Here is a 22,945-nt window from a genome sequence, read left to right on the forward strand (position 1 = left end):
CACACACACACACACACACACACACACACACACACACACACAAACATATATATATATATATATATGTATGACACACATGCACTTTTTACACAGTAAATTTAAGCAAACAATTTTCAGACCTTTAGTTGGATTTTACTGCTCTTTAAAACCACAATTATTACACAAACACATCTGTAAACAAAATGAATCACATGTTGCAATGTAACTTTATTATACAAGTGTTTTTGTTTCCATACAGAATTCTATTTAACATTTTGTTTGTTTGTTGTTTTATACAGCCTATCTGTAATCTTTGTGAATTAAACCCTAGGTTTGACTGCAGCAAGTCCACAACTAAACCCTAGCTATGACTGCAGCAAGTCCACAATTTTGCCATTGACCTACAAGAGAACTCGACTTAATATAAAAAAAAGCAAATACCTAACTGCACTAATTACAATTTATACTCAACTGTTGATAAAAAGAAATTTAAAAAACATGTTTAATCATTAAAAGTTACATAAATAACAAGTAAAGCTTTATACTTTAGAGCTATGTTAATTTTCATTAGCAAAATTATGTGAACAGCAAGGAAAACCATCCAACAGAGATTTATGAGTTCACTGGTAGAGGTTAGTTTGCTCTAACATTTAACCATTTTTTTTGGTATATTTAGTGGAATTTTTCACAACAACTGAAATACTAAGATAATGTTAACCTACACTTTTGTGATTGAATAAAATGAAGTTTTTTTTAAACGAATATTTATTTACTGTTACTAGTAGTACACTGGAAAACCTCACATCATGCAACAACAGGATAAGTCTACAACAGAAAATCTTAGATAATAAATAATTTTGAGAAAAAACATGGTCTTTGAAAATATGGAAACAGTAATTTTACCTGCTACTACAGCATCATTTTTCATAGCTCTCCTGACAATCATTATAGCATCATGAAGAGATCGCTCTGTTTCTTCAATGAACTGCTCAGCACCACCACGAAGAATAATTGTTACTGTTTTGGTGTTGGAACAACCAGTAAATAGGTTGTACCTATAAGGAAATAAAACCCTTGAGTATTCAATGCTCCACATTGTAATAAGAAAGAAAGGAGAAATAGCAGCATTTAAAACAAGAGGTATAAAATTGCATCAACTTCCTAATGCAAGGTTGTAAGGAGGAATATTAGCACTGGAAGAACTTATACTTGGATAACAGATGGGGAATATAGTTTATTGGTGCAACCTCACTTTAAAATAAAAGAACAATTCCTTAATGAGAATAGTGCACATACAACTAGATAACATTTATTAATGGACGCATAACAAAATCACTTGCAATATTTTGGAAAATTAAATGAAAAAAAAAACACACAAAGGAGTGTTAAATAATACCAAAAAATATATGATGATACATAACTTTTAATATTTATTTCTTTGATTTTTTTTTTGCTGACTATTTGTGTAAAGTGTTGAACTTTTTCAAACAAATACAAAGCAGCCATTCATGCAAAAATATAAGTGGCAAAAATTTACAATTTCTAATATTTGATGTAGGATGAGACAAGATAAGTTCGACTTTTTTACCCCAAAATTTAAGAAATGGGGTTTAAACATTTTCTAGTGGTATTTGATTGGAGACTTCTAGTGCAAATGCAGTCTGTAGAAGTCTCCAATCAAGTTTGCAGTCTCTTCTGTTTGAACTTTCTCTTAAACAAGATTCTTGTGGTGTTTTGTTGAGCTCCAAACCAATCTCAAACATTACTAGATTTACATATAAAATTAAGTTAATATCCAAAACTACCAGCATTATGATGTTACTATACTATTAAACATGCATATCATATTAATGGTGTATAGAGTACAACTTTTAATTTCTACTTCAGAACTTGTAGCAAATAATAGTTTGTCTTCCAACTTGGCAGCATGATTTTTTCTCAAACTAAAGAATTCCCTCAAACAAAGTTGATTATAAAAATGGCTTGAAAAGTCTTTCCGAGTATAAATAATACTTAGGGATTACTTGGAATTTGACAAATAAGAAGATATGTTTACCAAATAAAAAAATTATACAAATTTATTGTAAACCAAAGGCTTTTTCACTACCAGTTCTTAATAACATATAATGTTAACTTACAGGATCGTTACTACTCTGCTCAGTATCAGGCAACTATTAATTCACTCTGAATGAACATTCATATCTAACTACTTTATTTCAACTATTATAACATAACAATGTTTAGAGACAACAAGGAACCTACTGGTCCATCTAGGCTGTCCAATCTTCTAAACTAAATGAAATCTACTAAAAAGAAAAATCTCAAAAGTTAGTCCTTATTATTCATATAGTTATCGAGCTTTCTCTTAAACTTACTTAAATTTACTGCCTCCACAACATCCAATGGCCAACCACTCTGTTAGAAAATGCATCAAAGCTATCAATTCCCTTTACAATCTTAAACAACTCAATCATATCCCCTCCAACTTTTTTTCAAGAGAAATAAATTTCAGACATATTAACCTCTCCTCGTATGACAACCCCTCCAACCTAATCACAATTCTAGTAGCCCTCCTCTAAACCCTTTCCAACAATTCAAATGTCCTTCCTAAGGTAAGGAGCCTGAGACTGAACACAATAATCCAAATGAGGCCTAACCTATAATGAAATAACCTCTTTATACTTGTATTCAATATCTCTGCAGATACAACCTAAAATCTTATTTGCTCAAATACTAGTAACAGCCCACTGCTTGGATGACTTAAAAGACTGATCAATCATTACACCAAGATCCCTTTCTTTCATGACATTTTTAAGGTTATTCCCATCCAAATTATACTTATATTTCAAATTATAATAAACCACATACATTATTTGTATTTATTATAATTAAAATCCATCTGACATATATTAGGTCGTCAAGAAATTAATGTCACTTTTTAGATAAAAAAACCCAAATTTGTATATCAAAACAAAACATTTATTAAATGAAATAGTCTTCATTCTTATCGATGATGCTTTTTCATCTTACAATCAGGTTGTTAATTCCCTGATAAAAGAAATCACTTGGCTTTGAAGCAAAAAACATGTAGATGTCCTCTTTAACACATTCCACATTTGCATATGTTTTCCCAAATGAAAAAGATGGTAATCTGATGGTGCCATATCTGGAGAATATGTTGGGTGGAGGAGAACTTCCAAACCCAACTACATAATCTTGTGTTGCATCAAACGTGCCTCATGTGGACGTATATTGTCGTGGAGAAGAAGAATACCTTTCCAATTCACAAGAGAAGGGCATTTCTGTTGCTGACTATAGACCTCTGCATTGACAGTTCGCTGTGGATCGAGGAGTTTGAAATGAATTACTCCTTTGATGTCCCAATAAAATGGAAAGCATCACATTCTGTGGATAGAGTCTACGTTTTCTGGTTGAAAGTGGTTTTTGTCTAGGACTAAGCCATTGTTTTTGGCATTTAATATTTGCAATAGAGAATCCATTTTTCATCACTGGGGACAGTTCTGTCCAAAAATGGTTCATGTGCACTACGCGGCAAAAGATACGAAGCAATGTTCACATGTTGGAAACAATCATCAGAGAGTTTATGAGGCACCCAAACACCTTCGTTATGGAGTTTTCCTATATTCCTTAAATGTTTACGTATTGTTTCATGAGAGACATGCAATTTCAGGACCATTTCACGAGTGTGTTGCTTTGGGTTAGACTCACAAGCATCTTCAGATATATATATATAATGTTATGAGATTTAAGCTATTTCATATAAACATCTATGTTTTTATTCTTAAATGTTTTTGTTTATTTAAAAATTTTTTATGGTGGTTGTGAGATCAGTCAAATCTACCAAACCCATACAGAGATTAATTACTGAAAATAACAGATAAAATATAGTTTTTCTTTAGAAATGTTTGATAACTATCCAGACATTATATGGATCTCGCACGTGAAATTTCAAAATTTTGTGATGCATAAAAGTATTTTTAACCTTAAAATGAAAATTACTTTGCATAATATATACTCAAGATGTGAAAATAAAAAAAAAGGCATGAGAGAAACATTGCTTTACAAACCTTACGACTTAATTTAAAAATTATATATTTTACATATGAAAGCATTGTAATGTTTACTGATAATCTTCCAAATTTTGTTAAAATGTGCTTACTAATATACAAATTATAGCACGAAAACTATAACAAGCACAAAATGGTTATGAGGTCATCACACTGACTGACCCTGTATTGAATGAATTAAGATTAAGAATACTTTTTCATCTGAAAATTTTCAAATTTTGTTTGCATAATCCCTAAAATCTCTTAAATTAATATCAAATGGCTTTCTTTTCAGAAATTTTTTTATATTTTATGTAAGTTTCTCTACACTAACTCTATATGAGGTTGGTCAAGTTCATTGATCTCTTAACCACCCAAAAAATATTTAAAATAAATCAAAATTACCCCCTTTTATCTTTCTAGAATGACTTCAAATTGTAACATGAAATATGATTTTTTTATCGTACATGGTTTAGATATCATAATAGTATACACCTGCTTATACTGAAATTTATTGTTTTACTGCCCTTTGAACTGTGTCTAAACTAATATTGCCACTATAAAATTTCAAGTTACTTAGCAAACGTGCAGCTCATGTTACCTTATAAACTTATATAACACATGGGATGCTTATGAGTGTACCTCCTCGTGAAAAATATAATTATTATTCTTTATTTTACCTAGTCTAACCGAAAAAGTCTATAATTTTTACATTTATAATAAATAAAGAATAGACATGAAATGAAGTATTTACCTGTGTCTTCTTTTTGCTGTCGACTGTTGATAACACTTAACCCGACCTTTATTTTTTTTTCTTATACTAATGGTACTACTGCAATAAATAACTTTTATTTAATTAACTCATGCTTCAAAGAACACAGAATAACAACATGCCAAAAGCAAAATATGTCCCATAACTACCACTATTATTCTGGCTTTCTAACTGCATCAAGAGCTATTAGAATCAAGCTTGAACTGGAAGCCAAAGTGACAATCATCTGTGAATAATATATCATTTTATAGATTGAAACTTTCTATTGGTTATAAATAATATGATATTAAGCATCAGAGAGAACTACTCACATTTTGTGAAAAGAGGATGTGACATGTGGGCAGAAGTGTCTCACTTTTTAGTTTATGGCTCTAAAACCAAACAAGATTGAAGGCTATAAAAGTATTATGTTTTGCCTGAGCAGTAACTACATTACAATGAGTAATTTACCCTGAATTCCAAACTTCTTGGAATGGTGGTAAATAAATTAAATAAGAGGGGAAGATATAGATAACAGATGTCACAGTTCTCATTCTAGGGGAGATTAAGGTTTTTCCAATATTTCCTTATAAAATTAAGAACTTAAAACTTAAATAATATAAAAATTTGATTTATTAACTACATTTTTATGCCAAATTTATTCACATATATTGATAATAAAGTAATTTAACTAAATTTTGAATGTAACTCTGTAAAAGATTGTTACATGTGCACTTTGACCTACCTGACGCAAAAGAGTTAAGCCTACCATTAGAACTACTTCTATACTTATATCCTATGTTAAAATTTTCTCTACATCTTTTTACTTTGCTTTAAGTTTATCCTGGCCTTCACCACTGTTTAGTCCCAGTTTTTAAACTTCCCTTACAGATGAATTAATAGCCCTTTCAAACAAGCCATCCCCTCCCTTTTTTTATCCATTCTAAAAAACTCCCTTCTCCCATTAAACTGATCCCACAATTTCAACCAGCCAATCTGCTCATCCTTACATATTAACCTAAGCCCAGCATTCAGCTGTACAGACCTATTTAGAATTTTATCCCCACAATTAATTCTCGGCAGTATCCTGACACAATTATGTTATGGCCTTTTTCTTTAAATGCCTTTATCAAACCATTGTACTTATCAATTAGTTCCTGTAACCTACCTTTCTCTACATCATTAAGCCCTACATGCACAACAAAAACTGCACCACTGCTAGCCCCCTTTATTATATCTCCTGCTCTGTCAATTATATTCTCCACCTGTGCCCCTGGGTAGCATAATCGGATCCTTTTCTCCTTATTTACACCACAGACTATCCTATCCACATGCAAGTCAAGGAATCACCTATAATTATAACCTCCTTATCATCCACATCTTTCTCTGACCCTATAGTTTTCCTTCCCTCCAATAATTCCTCATCTGCACAAGCCAATGGCTGAAATCTGTTGCTCCATAGAACATGATGATTACAATTAAATCCACTACTTTTCACCTTAATAGTACTGTTTTCAACTTCCTGAAAGTCACTGTTATTTGATGTATCCCTTGATGTAAAAGCTTAAGTTCCTCTTGAAATTCTACTTCCATTTACCACAGTTTACAATTCTCTTTATCTATTGCCTCTACTTTAATTATGATAGCCTACAACTTCTCCTCCAACCTGCAAACTCTACAAACAAATTACAGATCTTAAAAAGTATATACCAGTCCCAAGTTACCAAAGAATTTCCACTCATTGCACTTATCACACCGACCAAACTTTGAACACTTAATCTTTAAATAATTGATACTTGAAACCAACGGTACTTGGTGAAGCTCCATAATTACAGAATAAAGGAAAAACAAGGCAATTGTACAGTTCACAAATACATCATTTATTATGTATATCAGATACCTGATGATGCCCTTACTGGTGAAACCATGGTCTTAATAAATGATGTATTTGTGAAATGTACAATTGCCTTGTTTTTCCTCAATTCTGTAACTAGTCTTTACTTTAGTTGATATTTATGTAGTAATACAATCTATTTAGTCCGATTTATAACCTATCTATAAGTTGAATTTAAATTAATGGATCTAACTTCAAGTAACCAAGTAACAAAATTCTTCAAATTGAATGTGATAACACTAAGTATCTTGCCTTTCTCCTCCAATTTGCATTTCTTCAAATAAATCGCATGATCCCAGGTTTTTGCTGTCAGCCAAGTCATGCGTTGTGGATAAAATTGACCCACCACAAGCCTTCATAGTCCTTTTGAGATCCTCTTCTTGAACTCTTCCTGCACAGAACATATCCCTGTAGAAGATCAAATATCATCAAGAATGATTAAAAATATACAGAAAATTAACTTAATCAAAAAAGAATCGTATTCTATCTAAGATAAGAACAACTACTAAATAATGTCAATAGCATTATTAAACAAAACAAGAGTTGGGTGTCTAACATAACATGATATGCATATTTCAGTGGTACATAAAAGTAAAAGAAACAGTGTGTTCTCAGCAGCTTGAACAACAAAAGTTTATAACTGTAAAAAGATCCAGCTTAGTAGTGAAAAATAACCCCAACAAAGATATTTATAGGATTCTATGACATGAGAGAAATAAGTCAGCTAGAAGCTGGTCAAACACAGTCACTGCATAATGGCTACAAGTTCCACAAAATATGGTTAACAGGATGCACACTCACAAATCAACTTTCAATATTTTATTAATCACTGCAGAGATCTAGGTTTTTTTTATTTTGTTTCTTTGCTTACTCCGAAACATTAATTTCTCCAAATCAGATTTTAGCATACTTCATTATTTTATATTCTTTGTTTGTCCAACTGTGGTTATTGGTTTAACTTTCATCTATTACATTAAACAGAAAGGCTTGAAAATTATGACAACATAATTTTGGGATTTTCAACCTGAAAAATAATACATGTAATATACCAATTCTTTTCTTTTTTAATCAAAATGAGCAACAGGTGTCAGTGATATCATTTCAGTCTAAAAATGGTTAATGAAAAATGAACTAAAAAAACAAAGTATTACAAGAATATCACAAAATACCTCTACTTAGAATCAATACACTAACATTGAAAAACAAGAGGGAATCCTCAATAGCTGCAGCACTTGAAATTCTTTCAAGCAGGATGAGAGTAAATTAATCTATGAGACCTTTTCATTACCTGTATTTTTGTGTGCCAGCAATACTAAGCGTGAGGCAAGCATATACCTGATTAAATTTTATTCCTCATCAGAATCTCTACCAGCCTACCCTAAAATTGAAATTTAGGCAGGATTAGAGTAAATTAATCTATGTGACCCTGAGCATGGTCAAATACATGAATCAAAAGGATTTGATCTTCCGAGTCCAAAACTGTAATTTGATCTCAAATCAGCCAAGAGATGATGGATCTATGAACTAAGAGTTTGTACTGGAAAAAAAACACCCATTCTATGAGCCTCTATACCATGGCTAAAAAGAGAATCTTCTCTATAGTTTATTACAGTTAAATACACTTAAGCTAAAGAATATCTATTCATACCTATCTGCAAAATACTGTGTAGCTACATCTCCAATAGGAAGTTTAGATAACACAACCTTTGCACCACTATCATGAATCTTCTTCAGTTTGTCATATAAGATGTTCCACTCAGCATCAACAATGTTTTGGTATTCCTGTTAAAAGCAAATAAATGTACTAGTTTGCAAGACTTCAAAAATCTGCATTTTTTTTCTTTAATTGTATGATATTATTAATCTTAGATTCAATATAGGTTTTGTTAATGAAATCATCAAAAATTTAAACTTTTGAAGAAAATGTCATTTCTCTTTATCTCAAATTCATTTCAATTCAGAAACATTTATTTGTACTTTCTAGAAGACTTACTGAACAAAATTTCACTTTTTTTTAATTAACATTAAATATGCCTCGTACTCTGAATACAACATTTAACATCATTATAGTTATTACTCCCAACTTAAAAATTCTCGAAGTATATTAAAACCATCTACCTTGTCACTATTAATTACACTACTAGGCACAAAGATCTGTAATTTTATAAATACCAATTTATGTACATACCTGTACTGATTCAACTCTGACTTCTGCATTTTCTTTTTCAGCTTTTAATTCAAGTTCTACATTCAACAAAGCTATTTTAGGGTTCACATATTTTTTAGGTTGCATTTCAAAACCCGCATAAGAGAAGGTTTTCTTAAAAGCTACTCCTGAAATTAACTTGGATTCCTGCAAGAGAAAATATGTTAAAAGTTACAAAAGGTAGGATACGGTAGGGCTATGTCACCAATGTGGCTATTATTGCCAGTAAAAAAAACAATTTGTAAGGCCTACCCATTTCTTTTGTCATACATTTTCTTTCCTTTGTTAAATGTATATTTATTTGAAACTGTATTGCAACATGCTGCACAAAACCTTTGCTTTCCAATGTCATTTTGTCTGCTCATTGGTTGATTGCTTATGGTACAATAGTGTACCACTGGTTGTGTGCACAATATATGCCATCAAGCTATGTGCAGTTTGATCCAACTAGAAAGCACCATACAAGGAGGACTAGTTATATATTATAACACTCAGCATTAGGTCATTGATAATTATAGTGTCAACTGTATTTAACATTCAGTGATCAAAATATTACATTCCTGCATTCCCGAAGAATTTGCTTAAGGAATTTCATCTTTTCAATTGGCTTTCCCTATCAGGAATGCATGGTAGGTTGGTTGATTGATTGCCGTTTTATAGCGCAAAGCAATGGGGTAATCTGTACTAAACAACTGGTAAAAATTTCAAAGTTAAAAGCTAAAAGTTCAAAAATCAGGTAAAAACATCTAAACAGAATTAAAAAGTCTAAAACCTGCAAAAAGCTAAAAACATGGTTAAGTTGGGCCGTGTCACCATCGCCAATGACACTGTCCAACATCAGTACGTTGAAAATGCCACCACCACTCATGTTCATAATGACAGCATGACAGTAAAATATGAGCTATTGTGATTTAAGTGTCACAAAGGCTACACATTGGTGGGTCAGTACCAGGTAAAGGAAAACAGTGAGTTAAAAAACTGTGACCAATGCATAGCATAGACAGGACAACTTCTTCCTTCTCATTTTATGGAATCAAGATGGCCAAGAAGCAACAGAAGATTTTGTCTGGAAAAACTTGTTATGAAATTGCTAACCCCAAGTCAACAGGCTCAGCTGTGACGGCCCCACAGCAGACAGACTTAGCTGCAGTGTCAGTGAACTCGTTCCCCTGAATATCGACATGACCAGTTATCCAGAAGAACTGGATGGAAATAGAAGATAGAGAAAAATGGGCTAGTCACTGTTGAGTATCGATGAGAACTAACATTAAGCAACTCCAGGGCCAGCAGAGAGCTAAGAGAGTCATAGTAAATAGTACAATCACTGTACTGCATAGCTTCTACATGATCCGGGACAAGAGAAATGGCATACAACTTAGCAGTGAACACAGAAACTGTAGAGGGTATCCTCTGAGCTTAGCTACAACAAACTATGGCAGAGCCCACAGAGTCACCTGATTTTGAACCATCCGTATAAACAGGAATACAAGAATGGTTCGAAATATGTTCAGCAAAAAGAAGTTGGTACTTCTAACCAGGAGTATCCACCTTCCTCAGATGACTCACAGAAAGGTCACATTTGGGAATGGTAAGAAGCCATGACAGAATGGACTGGTCAATTGAGACAGCAACATCATCCAATGCCAGATCCATTTGAGCCAGTTGTGCCCGGATACAAAGAGCAAAGGTATGAATTGCAGACCATCTGTTCTGAACTCAGGATCAGGGTTTAGACCCTGCTGGTGGCAAAAATGCATGCAAACGATTTTGGAAAAAGAAAAGGTCAAACCATTTGCTGTGGTCCACTTCAACAAGCGATTGAAGGTAGTCTGAAGCTGCTACTCAATAAACCTCATATCAATGACCAACATGAGATGTGGAAGTCGTTGACATAGAGCCCGTTTGCAATAGCAGGAGGAAGTTCTGTAGTGATAGCATTGATATTGAAAAGTGTGACACTCATGACACAGCCCTGAGGGACTCCAAGTTCCTGTGTGAAAGAACAGGAAAGTGGCGAACCCACACAGGCTGGGAATCGCCTGTCGAGTAAAAAGTTCTGAATAAAAATGAGTAGATAGCCACACAACCCATATGAGTGGAGGTCCTGCAGAATATCATATCTCCACATAGTGTCGTGGGCCTTCTCAAAATCAAAGAAAAAAAGAGAAAGACTTCCCTGATTGACGTTTCAAGTCAAATCAAATGGAGTTGTTTGATTTGCGGAAACAAACAAGATTAGCATTATCCATCCTCTCTAAGACCTTGCGGAGACATCTAGTCAAAGCAATTGGATGATAATTAGAAAGAATCTTGGGATCCTTCCCAGGCTTAGTGAAAGGGAGGAAAATAGCCTGACCCCAAACATCAGGAAAAATGTTGTCCTCCCAGATCCGGTTAAAAACAATCACAAGAATAGCAAAAGAGGCAGGAGAGAGATGGCACAGCATCTCATAGTGAACATCATTAGTTCCAACCAATGTACTGCCACACTGATGAAGAGCAAGTATGAGTTCCACCAGCATATAGGGGTGATTATAGTCATAGAGAGGATTGGTCCAAAAGAAAAGAGGTGATCGCTCTGTCTGAGACTTGGTGGCCAAAAGGCATTGGAAGAAATAGAAGCACTAGATGCATGAGAAAAGCTCTCGCTAACAGTATCGGCGATGCTCTGGACATCAGCAACTTCCTGGCCATTGTTATCCCAAATGATTTTGGAACTGGTGAGATGCTCGCAGTGAACTTAATCCAAGATTCCTTTTAGCTTTGATGTCTCACCTGCCAACAGTGGGCCCACTGATAAACTATGCAGTTAGAAAGAGATGGATACTGTCAGAAGGTTAACCAGGACCATTTCTGAGCCTCCTGTATCTTCTTGCAGGCTGGAGATCACCATGGATGAGGATAATGTGAGAAATGTGTCGAGGTTTTAGGTATAGAATGAACAGCTGCTTGAATGAAGCAATCAGTTACTGCCTCCATGCAGTCGATAATAGATGGAAGACTAATGACAACATGATCAAGTTCTGAGAGAGAGGTGAAAGAAAGACAGTCAGCCTGTTCAAACTTCCACTGTAGCACTAGGGTCAAGTGGCATCAACCACAGCCAATCTCCCTCAAAACGATAGGAAAATTATTACTACCCCATGGGTCACTGTGAATTCTCCAATAAAAGTGAGAGAAAAGTGATGAAGAGCAGACATAGATCAATGGAAGTAAAAGACTGACTAGGTGCAGGAAAATAAGTATAAGAACCAGTATTGAAGATAGAATGGTTTTGAGCCAAGAGCATATGCTCTACAGAATGACCCCTTCCATCAATATCAGCACCACCCAAAAGAGGACTGTATCTATTAAAGTCTCCCAGGATTAAAAAAGGAGACTACAATGAGAGCATCAAATTCTGATTGATCATAAATCTCTCCAGGAGACAAGTAGAGAGAACAAAGAGTGATGGTACGATCCAACAAAACACAGATGGCTATGGCCTCCAAGGGTATATCAAGGGTTACACACATCGTCCACAGATAATGTCACTCTCGTCATATTTCGTTCCAAAAATAAAACTAGTAGATGAAATTTGAAAAGAACTTTATTAAAAGTATGTAGTTTCAGAAAAATAAAAAAATTTGTTTGATTTTTTTCTACTTTTTCTGATAAAAATTAATCATTGAATATAGTTATTTGCACTTGGACTCTGAATAGGTCACCTGCAAGGTGATTTTCATTGTATAAAAATACAATTTTTTACCTTACAGTTTTACATTTCCCTTGCATAATCTCTAGAGCCTCCTTAAATGAATATCAAAAGTTTTTTTAAGATAAATGTTCATATTTTATTTTCCATTTTCTCTACCATATCATTAACTTAGTTATTATCATCAATGTACAGTGCAATGAAATGTTTAAAATTAAAAAACAGAAATATATACATACCTTCTTATCTCTTCATTGAATTATCTTAAAATACCTTCTTTGGGTTACATGTCTTTTTACCTTTTCACTTATAGTTTATTTTTAATGTTTTATTTTCCTTTGCTATTCTTTATATTTGATTATTTATGTTGACACATCAACTGGTACCTGCAGGCAAAATAACATTATGATCAGCAGAGACATTTTAGCCTTCGGCAAAATTGTGGACTTTCCTATTTTTCAAGGGCTCGAAGAACAAGGGAAATATTAGAAATATTTTTAAGATCACCAAACCTTTTAAGTCTGAATTTTAAAACACAAATAATACATAATTAGCTAAAATATAAAAGCAAAATCTAAATGCAATTTAGCTCTTTATTAAAGTAATATATATAAAAGCTGAGAAAAAAATGCCAAGTCCTAGGGACACTTATCTCAACAATGGACTTAACCGCAGTTTGCTTTTCATTTGTAAACGAATTTTTCATCTACATTTCCTGCTAAGCTTGACACTTTACAGTGAGAAATCTGCTCTTTCTATTAATTATAAGCATGTCAATCGAGTTGAAACTGTCAATTAGCAACACTGTTTCTACTTCAAAAGTTGGCATGGCTTATCTTGAACTTGAGAATTTTTACAACTGTTTCCTCTGAAGACAGTTCTTGGAATTCAACTCAAGTTACTGGTAAACAACCTAAATATGGACACTTTGAACATCTGCATGAAAACATCTACATTACACACAGTTGTATTTTCTATATCATCTCTTAAAGTTGAAATATGTGAACAGTGAGAGCATCAAGTGATAACAAAACTGAAGTTTTAATTATTGTTCTAAAGGTTTCATTTGAAATAAAGGAATAAAAACTTAAAATAATATAAAAACTTATGATGTATATTTTATTAAAATACATTGATATTAAAGTGGTTTAATAAAATTTTGAATATAGCTAACATTTTGTGACATAGACAGAAAGGAATTTTTTACAAAATTACTCTGGGTCTTACAGGATTTTACATGCAATGTGTGTAGCCTGGTCTAATAGGGTTAAATTCAAGGTTATAGTTACTGACCGACAAATTTATGATATAAAATCTCAAAAATTATGAAATAATTCTTGAAATTTATAAAAAATTTGGGAACATTCTTGAATTTGTTCTCTGCTGAAAATGTGGAAACCCTGAAAATTTAACTTAAAAAAAAAATACTATGAAAAATCAGTCCAGAGGAAACACCACATTTTGCATACTGTTGGGGTGTGAATAACAATATACTGGTAAAACTATTCTCTACTTAATGTTTTATGAAAGTATTACATCAATTCTTTGTGAGATTAATTCAGTTAAAATTAAGTTAAGCAGTCTGCTATGAAATGTTCTATGTAGCTAATATGATACTGTATCAATAAGTCTATAGATAATAGAGAAAACTTAGTCATTTTTGAGTCCTCAAATTTTGCATAATATACTGAAGTCAATGTTGATTCCTCTCTTCATATACTTTCCTAAAATACATCTACCATTGCAGATGGTGACTTCTGAGGATTTATACAAGTACTACCACAAAACATTGAAGTCCACGATAGATGTCTGCAAAGTTTATAGGATGAATTCCTATTAATACTTGTCTCTTGCAGAGGATCTGGCATGTGGACAAAGATGTGTAGCTGAATGTTTTGTATCTTCATAAAGCCATATCTTATTGACTCTCGTCTGTAGAAAAAATATTTCATTAATTATAATGGTGTCTAATAATATTCAGAATTCACCTTGGAATTCATCCTCACTCTCGAGGTGTTCAAGTTATCATTATAGCTGTAACATCAACCACATACATTGTTTGAGAAAAACTTCAACATGTTTTATACTCTTTTTAAATTATGTTAACTGCTTTAACTTTTGTAGATACTCAAGTAGGAATATGCTTAGTTCAAACTCATGACATACTTTCATTTGTTATATGTCAGATATCGCTCATACAGATTTCACAGGTTAGCCTTCTCTTTATTAAGATAAATGTGTGAACAAGGCTTGTGTCACTTTTGTAGATTTAAGTTTGTGAGAATTTTCTTGTTTACAGTTCCAAGGAAATTTCACAAAGAATAAATGACTAAAAATTACTAATCATTTGTATTAGACATATTTTTCTACCTCAAAAATCTTTGTAGATTTTGGAACAGAACTGGTCTTATTCTAAATCATTAAAACTACTAACCTCAAGAGCACCTCCTTGAACTTTCTTTACTCCAATCATATTTAAAGGTAGAAGTTCATCTAACTGCATCACAGCATCCACTACCATTTTTGAGAAAAACGTCTTCTGGTTTGCTACAAGTTTGGAACTTAGAGTCGTCATTGCACATTTTTCTAGAATAGCTCTGTGCTCTCTGAAAAGCAAAATTAGCTGTCACTTTCAGTTCTAGGATTGATAAACGAAATGAAATACAAAACATTAAAATTTACATCAAGTTAATAACACCTTATTGGTTCCCTTGACATTTATAACACTGAGGGCACTTCTGATTTGTGAATTTATTACTATAAGAAGTTATTTTTGGAAGATTTTCTCCCAAAAGTAAACAAGTTTTAATTAAACTATCACTTGTTTAAAACATCAATTAGTTTATACTACAGGTTTAATAAAACATAATAAGCTGCATTTACTGAAACAGCTTTCCTAGCCTCTCAGCAACAGTCCAAAATATGTATTTCATTTTTTATAAACTCTAGATACTTCGAGATAATTCACTAACAATATTAAGTTATTACATAACTTCAACAAATCAAAGAACATATAAAGTATGATTTACAATAGAATTTAGTTTCAAATGCAAATTAATTGCTCTAAGAGCTTGGTGACAGCACCTTGCTCTACTTAAAAAAAAAACAAAACAATCAGAGATACATGGCCAGTCACACCAAAATTATAAAAGCCAGCATCATTCTTTATTTCACAACTTTAACAATAACCACTTACTGAGTGCCTAATTGTTTGTGGGACATTACAATATATGTAACCATCAATGCACACAATGATCCTAATCTCATACATGCCTGAAATTTAAATGTCATGTTTGGCAGGATTGAAACTGTCAGTCATGTCATATTTGGTGGTGGGAAAATGTAAATACCAACTAACATAATATAAATCATACAATGCTGTCTTTGATACAAGAAGTGCAAATAAAATGCATTTTGATGTTGAACACATGTAACTTTACTCTCACCCCCCAAAAAAAAATATTAAAAAATGCAAAATGAGTAGTACTGTTTTATCTTTTTTGGAATTACCATGAAGTCCTAAGGTACTTCTGAGAGATTCTACTTCAAACATTTTCACATCTATTTCTTATGTTTATTTTACTGGGAGCAGCTGAAGTAGAAAACTGCCAAACATAAAACAACAAATCATCACTCCTGCCACTAGACTGTTTACTACACCATAATACAACACATTCAGTAGTAAACAAGCACAATAAATAGATGTTTCCCACAGAGTTAATCATAATCCCATCTCCAAGAACACAATGGGAGAGGATTTATTGGCTTGTTTATAGTATAGTGGTTGCAACAAAAATTCTTGAGAGTAATAAAAGTGCAAGAAAATGTTTATTATATGGCTCTGTACAAAGTCTGGGAGAGTAAAATAATTGATAGGTATCTGGATATTAGCTATCCTTCCAGATTGATCTGAATTTAGCAGTATTGGTGTACAAAATGTGTAAGTGCTTATGAACATGTATAAATAATTACTACTTGTTTATAAGTTCTTGATTTTTATTTATTTTTCTTCAAACATAGAAAAATAGTAATATATATACAAAACAATAATTTCTAGTACTCAAGGTGATATGGAATTGATTTGTACTCGCCTCATACTTACTAAGCCTTGCCATAAGCCTCATTTATTCTCTCAAGTGAAAGACATTAATTTTTGTAATTTCTAAAGATGCATTTTAGAAAACCAAAAAAATTATCAATTTACTATACTGACACACATAAAATCACTGTAATTTATCTAGCTTTCTAACTAAACTGTATGTGGCTTAAAAGATTAATTTCTGTTCAGAGCAACAACTTAGTCAACAGACTTCATTTCTAGTAAAACTATGGCTTTCCCCTTCAAGCCAATTACAAACAACTGTCAGATATATGTAGTTTGGAATACGCTCTTTCTATTGGATATAAACATTCACCTAACTTGGGACCAGCCTTGTAACCATTTTGTGCTTGTTATAGTTTTCATGCTATAACTTTAAAATTAGTAAGCAAATGTTAACAAAATTTCGCAGATTATCAGTAAACATTACAATGCTTTCATATGCAAAATATCTAATTTTTTTAAATCTTAAGGTTTGTAAAGCAATGTTTCTTTCATGCCTTTTTCTTTTTTTCATATCTTGCCTAGCTATCATGCAAAGTAATTTTCACTTGAAAATTTAAAATACTTTTATTCATCAGAAAATTTTGAAATTTCACATGTGAAATCTTTATAAAATCTGGATAGTTATCAAACATTTCTTAAGAAAAAATTTTATATTTTATCTGTTATTTTCAGTAATTAATCTCTGTATGGGTTCAATAGATTTGACCGATCTAAATGTTTACATGAAATAGGTTAAATCTCATAACATTATACATTTATGTATATTTATTATTATATTGACCTTTATATTGGCTAGCAATACAGAAGTTACGACGAGGCTCACGTGCACTCATGTTACCGTATCAAATAACATAAAGGTGACCTTTGGTCTGTACAAAGTAACATGTCTTGGCTGTAATAGTAATAATATATATGCACATGTAATGTATTATAACCAAAATGTTACTGTATTTTACAAAATACTGGTTCACTAGAACTAAGCCAAGACAGGTCACTTTGTAAAGGCTGATGAAATCAACCAAACCCATATAGAGGTACAATGATAAAAATAATAGAGAATATAAAGTTTTTCTAAAAAAAAGTTTAATAATTATCTGGAGATTATTAGAAGATTATAAAAATTTTGTATGTTTAACTTGAACAATTTTCTGATGCATAAAAGTATTTTTAATCTTAAAATCATAATTACTTTGCATGTTGGATAGTCAACACTCAAAAAGGAAAAAAAAAGAAAATTGCACGAGCAAATCATTACTTAAAAAATCTTAAAACTTTTTTTTAAAAAATCTAATATTTTGTGTACTAAAGCCTTGTAACATTTACTGGTAATCTGCAAAATTTCATGAAGTTATGCACACTGCATTAAAAGTTATGGTATGAAAACTATAACAAGCACAAAATTGTTACGAGGTCAGTCCCTGGGACTAAACCCATAGATAAGGTTAGTGTAGACAATTATTACTTCAAAGATACTGTTCAAATGTAAAATTATACACCTAGAAAATATAGTTCAAAATAAATATTTCATCTTCTGCAAAATGGTGGTTTAAAAAATATGCTTATCAAAATTTCATTATAAGACAAATTAAGAAAACTGACAAGCAACTGCTGGCTGCAACTGTTAAATTTGTGGTTCATTTTAACATCACTGTTAATTGCCCATTCAATTCTTCATGAGCCAAAGTACATTAGAATCCCTCATCAGTGATAAATTCTTCAAATAAAATTAATATTACTTAAAAATTATGTATCCTAAACATTTCAAGTCCAACTCGACTAATCACAACTAATATATCCAAAAACTGAGTGGTGAAGTCTTATTATGAATTCCTTTTTATCAAACAAAATAAAATGATTCAATAATAGTATTAAAATGTATTAAGTGAAACTCAATGTGGCCATAGATAATACTTGTTATAATACTGTTACAAAACTTATTCCATAAACAAAAATATTCTCATTCAGTGGTTTCAAAATAAAGCTGCTGATATTACAATATTATCAACTTTCAAACTAATTATAATATGCCAAAGCAAATACATCGTTTTTATTTGAGCATGGTTTTTTGTTATTAGATTACTAGACAATGCTAGCAAATTATCCACTACTAATTTATCAGTCTAATGACAACCTACTTACTTGGTTAAGTAAGATGTATAGTTCTTTATTCACAACTCACACCTTAAAATAGTTTAGGAGTTATTGGCGTTGTGTAAACATCTAAGCCACAAAAACTACTTACATTTCACCACTATAAGAGGTCTACTTTATTTATTTACTTCATTGTCCCAGCAGCACTAATGAGCCATGAATTCAGTTAAACTAGTCTGATGTATATATTAGGCCTCCAACTTATCTTTCGTTACCGAAATTCACATTTTGGTGAAAATAAGAGATTAACAAATAAATATACTACTTACTTCTTATCTTCCTTCTTCACTTTCACAGAGATTTCATTGATTTTATCCACAGCCTAAAATTCAAAACAAAAATCCACTTCAGGATTTTGATACATATATGTGCGTGTGTGTAAATATTACATATCAGATAAATGTATAACTAACAATAATGTTTTATTTCCCAATGAGGTTACACATGATGCCTGAAACGTCATTGTCACATTTCCAATGATAATGAAATACTTGTAAACATAACAAATTCTCTAAGAAATATTTTACAAAATATAATAACAATCATCTTGCATTTCATCTAATATGAGGCATTAATCATTTTTGTAACTTTATTTTGTTCATTGGAAAATCAGAGAACCAATTTTCTGTGTTCCTATTTCATATACTAGCAAAAATTATAACATTTTTTCAATGTGCTTTGACTGAAGTTTTGACAATTGATTCCTGCCAAAGTAGCAATTATATCAGCCAAATCTTACTTGACAACCTACAAGTATCAGATAGAGAACATTCTATAACTAAACTTGATGATTAACATAATTTAGTTTTCCACTACTACTACAAAATATCGCTAAAAACATTTTATACTCATGGGTAAAAATATATAAAACTTTTCTATAAAATAGACCAGTCCTCATTTTTATGTTCATATATATGAAATATCACTATATTATACCAATCACTTGTGACAAAAATTACCATGAGTCACAGTTCAGGAGTGTCCCTTACTTTTAAGACTTAAAACTCCCATAGAATTACATCTAATTTTTAAAGCTAGTATCCTTTTAACTCTTTCAACACAAGCTTGGTCCCTGGGACCGCCCTCATAACCATTTTGTGCTTGTTATAGTTTCATGCTATAACTTTTAATATTTTAAGTGTATCTTTACAAAATTTTGTAGACTTATAGTAAACATTAGAAGCTTTTTGCACACAAAGCCATTTACTTACATCTGTCCGTGAAAATATCAATCCTTTTTTTTTAACTAGTCTGAGTGCAAAGTGATTTTCATTTTAAGATTTAAAATACTTTACTTTGTTTCAAAAATCTCGAATTTCATTTGCACAACCTCTGAAACCTCCTAAATACATATATACCATTTTTTCAATAAAACGTTATATTCTACCTGTTATTACATTTATTATTTGATTCTTCAGCCTGTAGACAACCCATTGAAATAGAATGAAAAGAAAAATTGTAAAATCAAATATAATGAGCAGCTGTTTCCTTTTTCTTCATTATTGATCATGAAGTTTCAAAGTTCTTCCCCTGACAGTTTCAACTGCTAAACATATCCCATATATTTTCTGTGTTTACTGTCACCAACAAATTACAAACCCACTGACAAAAAAGCAATAATTCACCACCCATGTTATAAGACTGTTTACGTATAACCCGTAATATGAAACTCTCAAGTGCAAAATGCACACGTGTATTCAGTGAGGTGACATTCCGAGAACACAATATGGGATATAGCAGTTTATAGTTCCTACAACACTTTCAACAGGAATTTCCCAGGGTAATAAAATTGCAATTAGAATGTATAAAAACGTTTATTATATGGTTCAAAGTTGGGCTGATCCAATAAACATTGTAGGTCATGAGCCTGGCTTATCCAATTACATAGCAGATGTTTCAGTACTATGGTCACCCATTTGATGTTTGTGGAATTTCACAGCAAAAGTATATGAAGGTGTTATTTGGGCACACTCTTATAAACGATACTACCCTTTCTCACTTTCACCACACTTGGAAAGTAAATGGGAAAGACACTGACAAACAAAGATTTCGAGTATGTAACAGTGTTACAAAATGTTGAGCTCATGCATCGAACTTGCTAAGCATTGACGTAAGCCTTGTTTATTCTTCTGGGGGGAGAGGGTACAGATACTAATTTTTTAGGATTCAAATATAAATTTTTGAAGACCAAAAAGTTATCAAATTACTGTACAAGTACACTCAAAATCCCCGTAATTTAGTCGGGTCTCTAAATAAACTGTATGTGGGTTAAAAAAATCCCATTCCTGTTCAGAGCAACGACTAAATCATTACACTTCAATGGTTTTGGCAAAATTATTATTTTATCCTTCAAGCTATTTATAAACAACTGTCAAAGTTACGTAGGGGTGAAAATGTTCTTTCTGTTGGTATAAGCAGTAGCTAATTAGTAGTAATTAGAGACAAATCTTTTTTTTTTAGTTTATTAAAAATACTTTAATAAAAAATATGATATTTTGTATGTGAAAGACTGCCAAATTTGTGAAAACTATATTGAAAGTTAGTAGTATCAAATCTATAAAGACTGAACGAGTACAAAGAGGTCACATGGTTGGTCAAATTGACCGAGCCCATATCGAGAGTTTAACAAATTATTTTTGTTAAAAGTAATGTCAGTTGTAGCCTAGAAATTCAATATTCAACTATTAAAGAAAAATAATGCAAAAATTGTTAGTCTGCCTTTTTAGTTTATTCCAACTCTAAAATCAAAACTTGTAATTCAACACTTCAATGTTCATACTTACAGAAATATAAAATGAGATAAGCATTTGTTAACTAATAAAGTAATAATGTGGAAAATTTACTTAAACAATTACCATAATTTTCTAACCTTCTTTTTCTCTAATACTCATGTCATGTACTAATTTAGTATATTAAATAAGAATCTCCCAATGACAACTTACTAATTGAACTGCTTTTCTGTAGCTTTTTATGATAACTTGTGGGTGTACACCTTCTTCAATGTATGATTTACACTGCTTCAAAAATTCTGCAGCTAATAAAACTACAGTTGTTGTCCCGTCTCCAACCTAAGAAGGAAAAAATACTGGTTTTATAAAGCAGTTTATAATTTGAGCACTTCATGACTAGTTAATATACCATACCAAACAAAGTTCTCATAGAAAATTAAATTATGACAGTATTTATATACATTCAATATTGAGTATTTTTTAATAATTCTATAAACAAGATGAAAACTTCAAGTTCTACCATCAAGCAATGGTATAACTAATCATACCATAACAATAGAACTGGGCAATGAAACAACTTACCTATGAGCAGCAATTACATCAATTAGAATCACAAAAATAATCAACTATTCAAAAGTAATCTTTCCAATTATTCCAACAAACCAATAATAAAAATATTTTTCAGTATTATTCATGATTAACCACTTCCGTGATTTGCCCAAGATAACTTCCTTCCATGTTTCAAAAAATAGTTGTCCGAGGTAATTTGAGCAAGCCATTTCTAATCATATTTTTAATTATTTGCTCAAGTTTATTCATATTTTATCATGTATGACAATCAGTACCCACTAAATGGCATGAAAATGCTGTTTGTGCTGATTTATTAGATCTGTCCTGAATTATGTCATAAAACCATCCCTATTATTTTCTGTGATTTCATTGAAATAATACATATTACATATAAATCCAGATCATAAAAGAACATTTGTTACATTAATATACAAGTATATGCTACCAAAAACAAAAAACTAACATTTTTTTAGATAATTTCCAAAACCAATGTTTATTTAGCTTAATTGTTTATTGTCATGACTCAAAAATTATCAACAAATCAAAATTAGAGTTTCCAATTACCATTATTTTCAATTATTTCAACCATCCAAGCAATCAAAAGATTGTCATTATGTTTGTTTGTTGTTAAGCATATAACTACATTATAGGCAACCTGTACTCTGCTCACCTTAAGTATCGAAACCTCATTCTTGGTATTATAAGTTTTTACTTTTTTTTTTTACTTTAATGATTACTATTATATGCATTTTTTTTTCTTTTGCTTTGATGACATAATAATCAATTAGCAGTTAAATGT

At 31.6% G+C, this 22,945-nt stretch overlaps 1 protein-coding gene across 2 annotated transcripts in view; it reads right to left on the reverse strand.

The window, feature by feature from the left end:
- Positions 1 to 22,945, reverse strand: part of LOC106469041 (T-complex protein 1 subunit eta-like) — a 37,883-nt gene that overhangs the window by 6,777 nt on the left and 8,161 nt on the right. For both annotated transcript variants that reach the window (XM_013929500.2, XM_022398237.1), the window contains exons 4-10: positions 21,790 to 21,915; positions 19,117 to 19,169; positions 15,026 to 15,197; positions 8,880 to 9,044; positions 8,340 to 8,473; positions 6,944 to 7,099; positions 883 to 1,034 (exon numbers count right to left, since the gene is read on the reverse strand). In XM_013929500.2, the coding sequence (XP_013784954.1) occupies positions 883 to 1,034; positions 6,944 to 7,099; positions 8,340 to 8,473; positions 8,880 to 9,044; positions 15,026 to 15,197; positions 19,117 to 19,169; positions 21,790 to 21,915 (958 nt within the window). The remainder of the gene's footprint in view (positions 1 to 882; positions 1,035 to 6,943; positions 7,100 to 8,339; positions 8,474 to 8,879; positions 9,045 to 15,025; positions 15,198 to 19,116; positions 19,170 to 21,789; positions 21,916 to 22,945) is intronic.

This window comes from Limulus polyphemus, unplaced genomic scaffold (genome assembly GCF_000517525.1).
Source record: "Limulus polyphemus unplaced genomic scaffold, Limulus_polyphemus-2.1.2 Scaffold93, whole genome shotgun sequence".
NCBI lineage: Eukaryota > Metazoa > Arthropoda > Merostomata > Xiphosura > Limulidae > Limulus > Limulus polyphemus.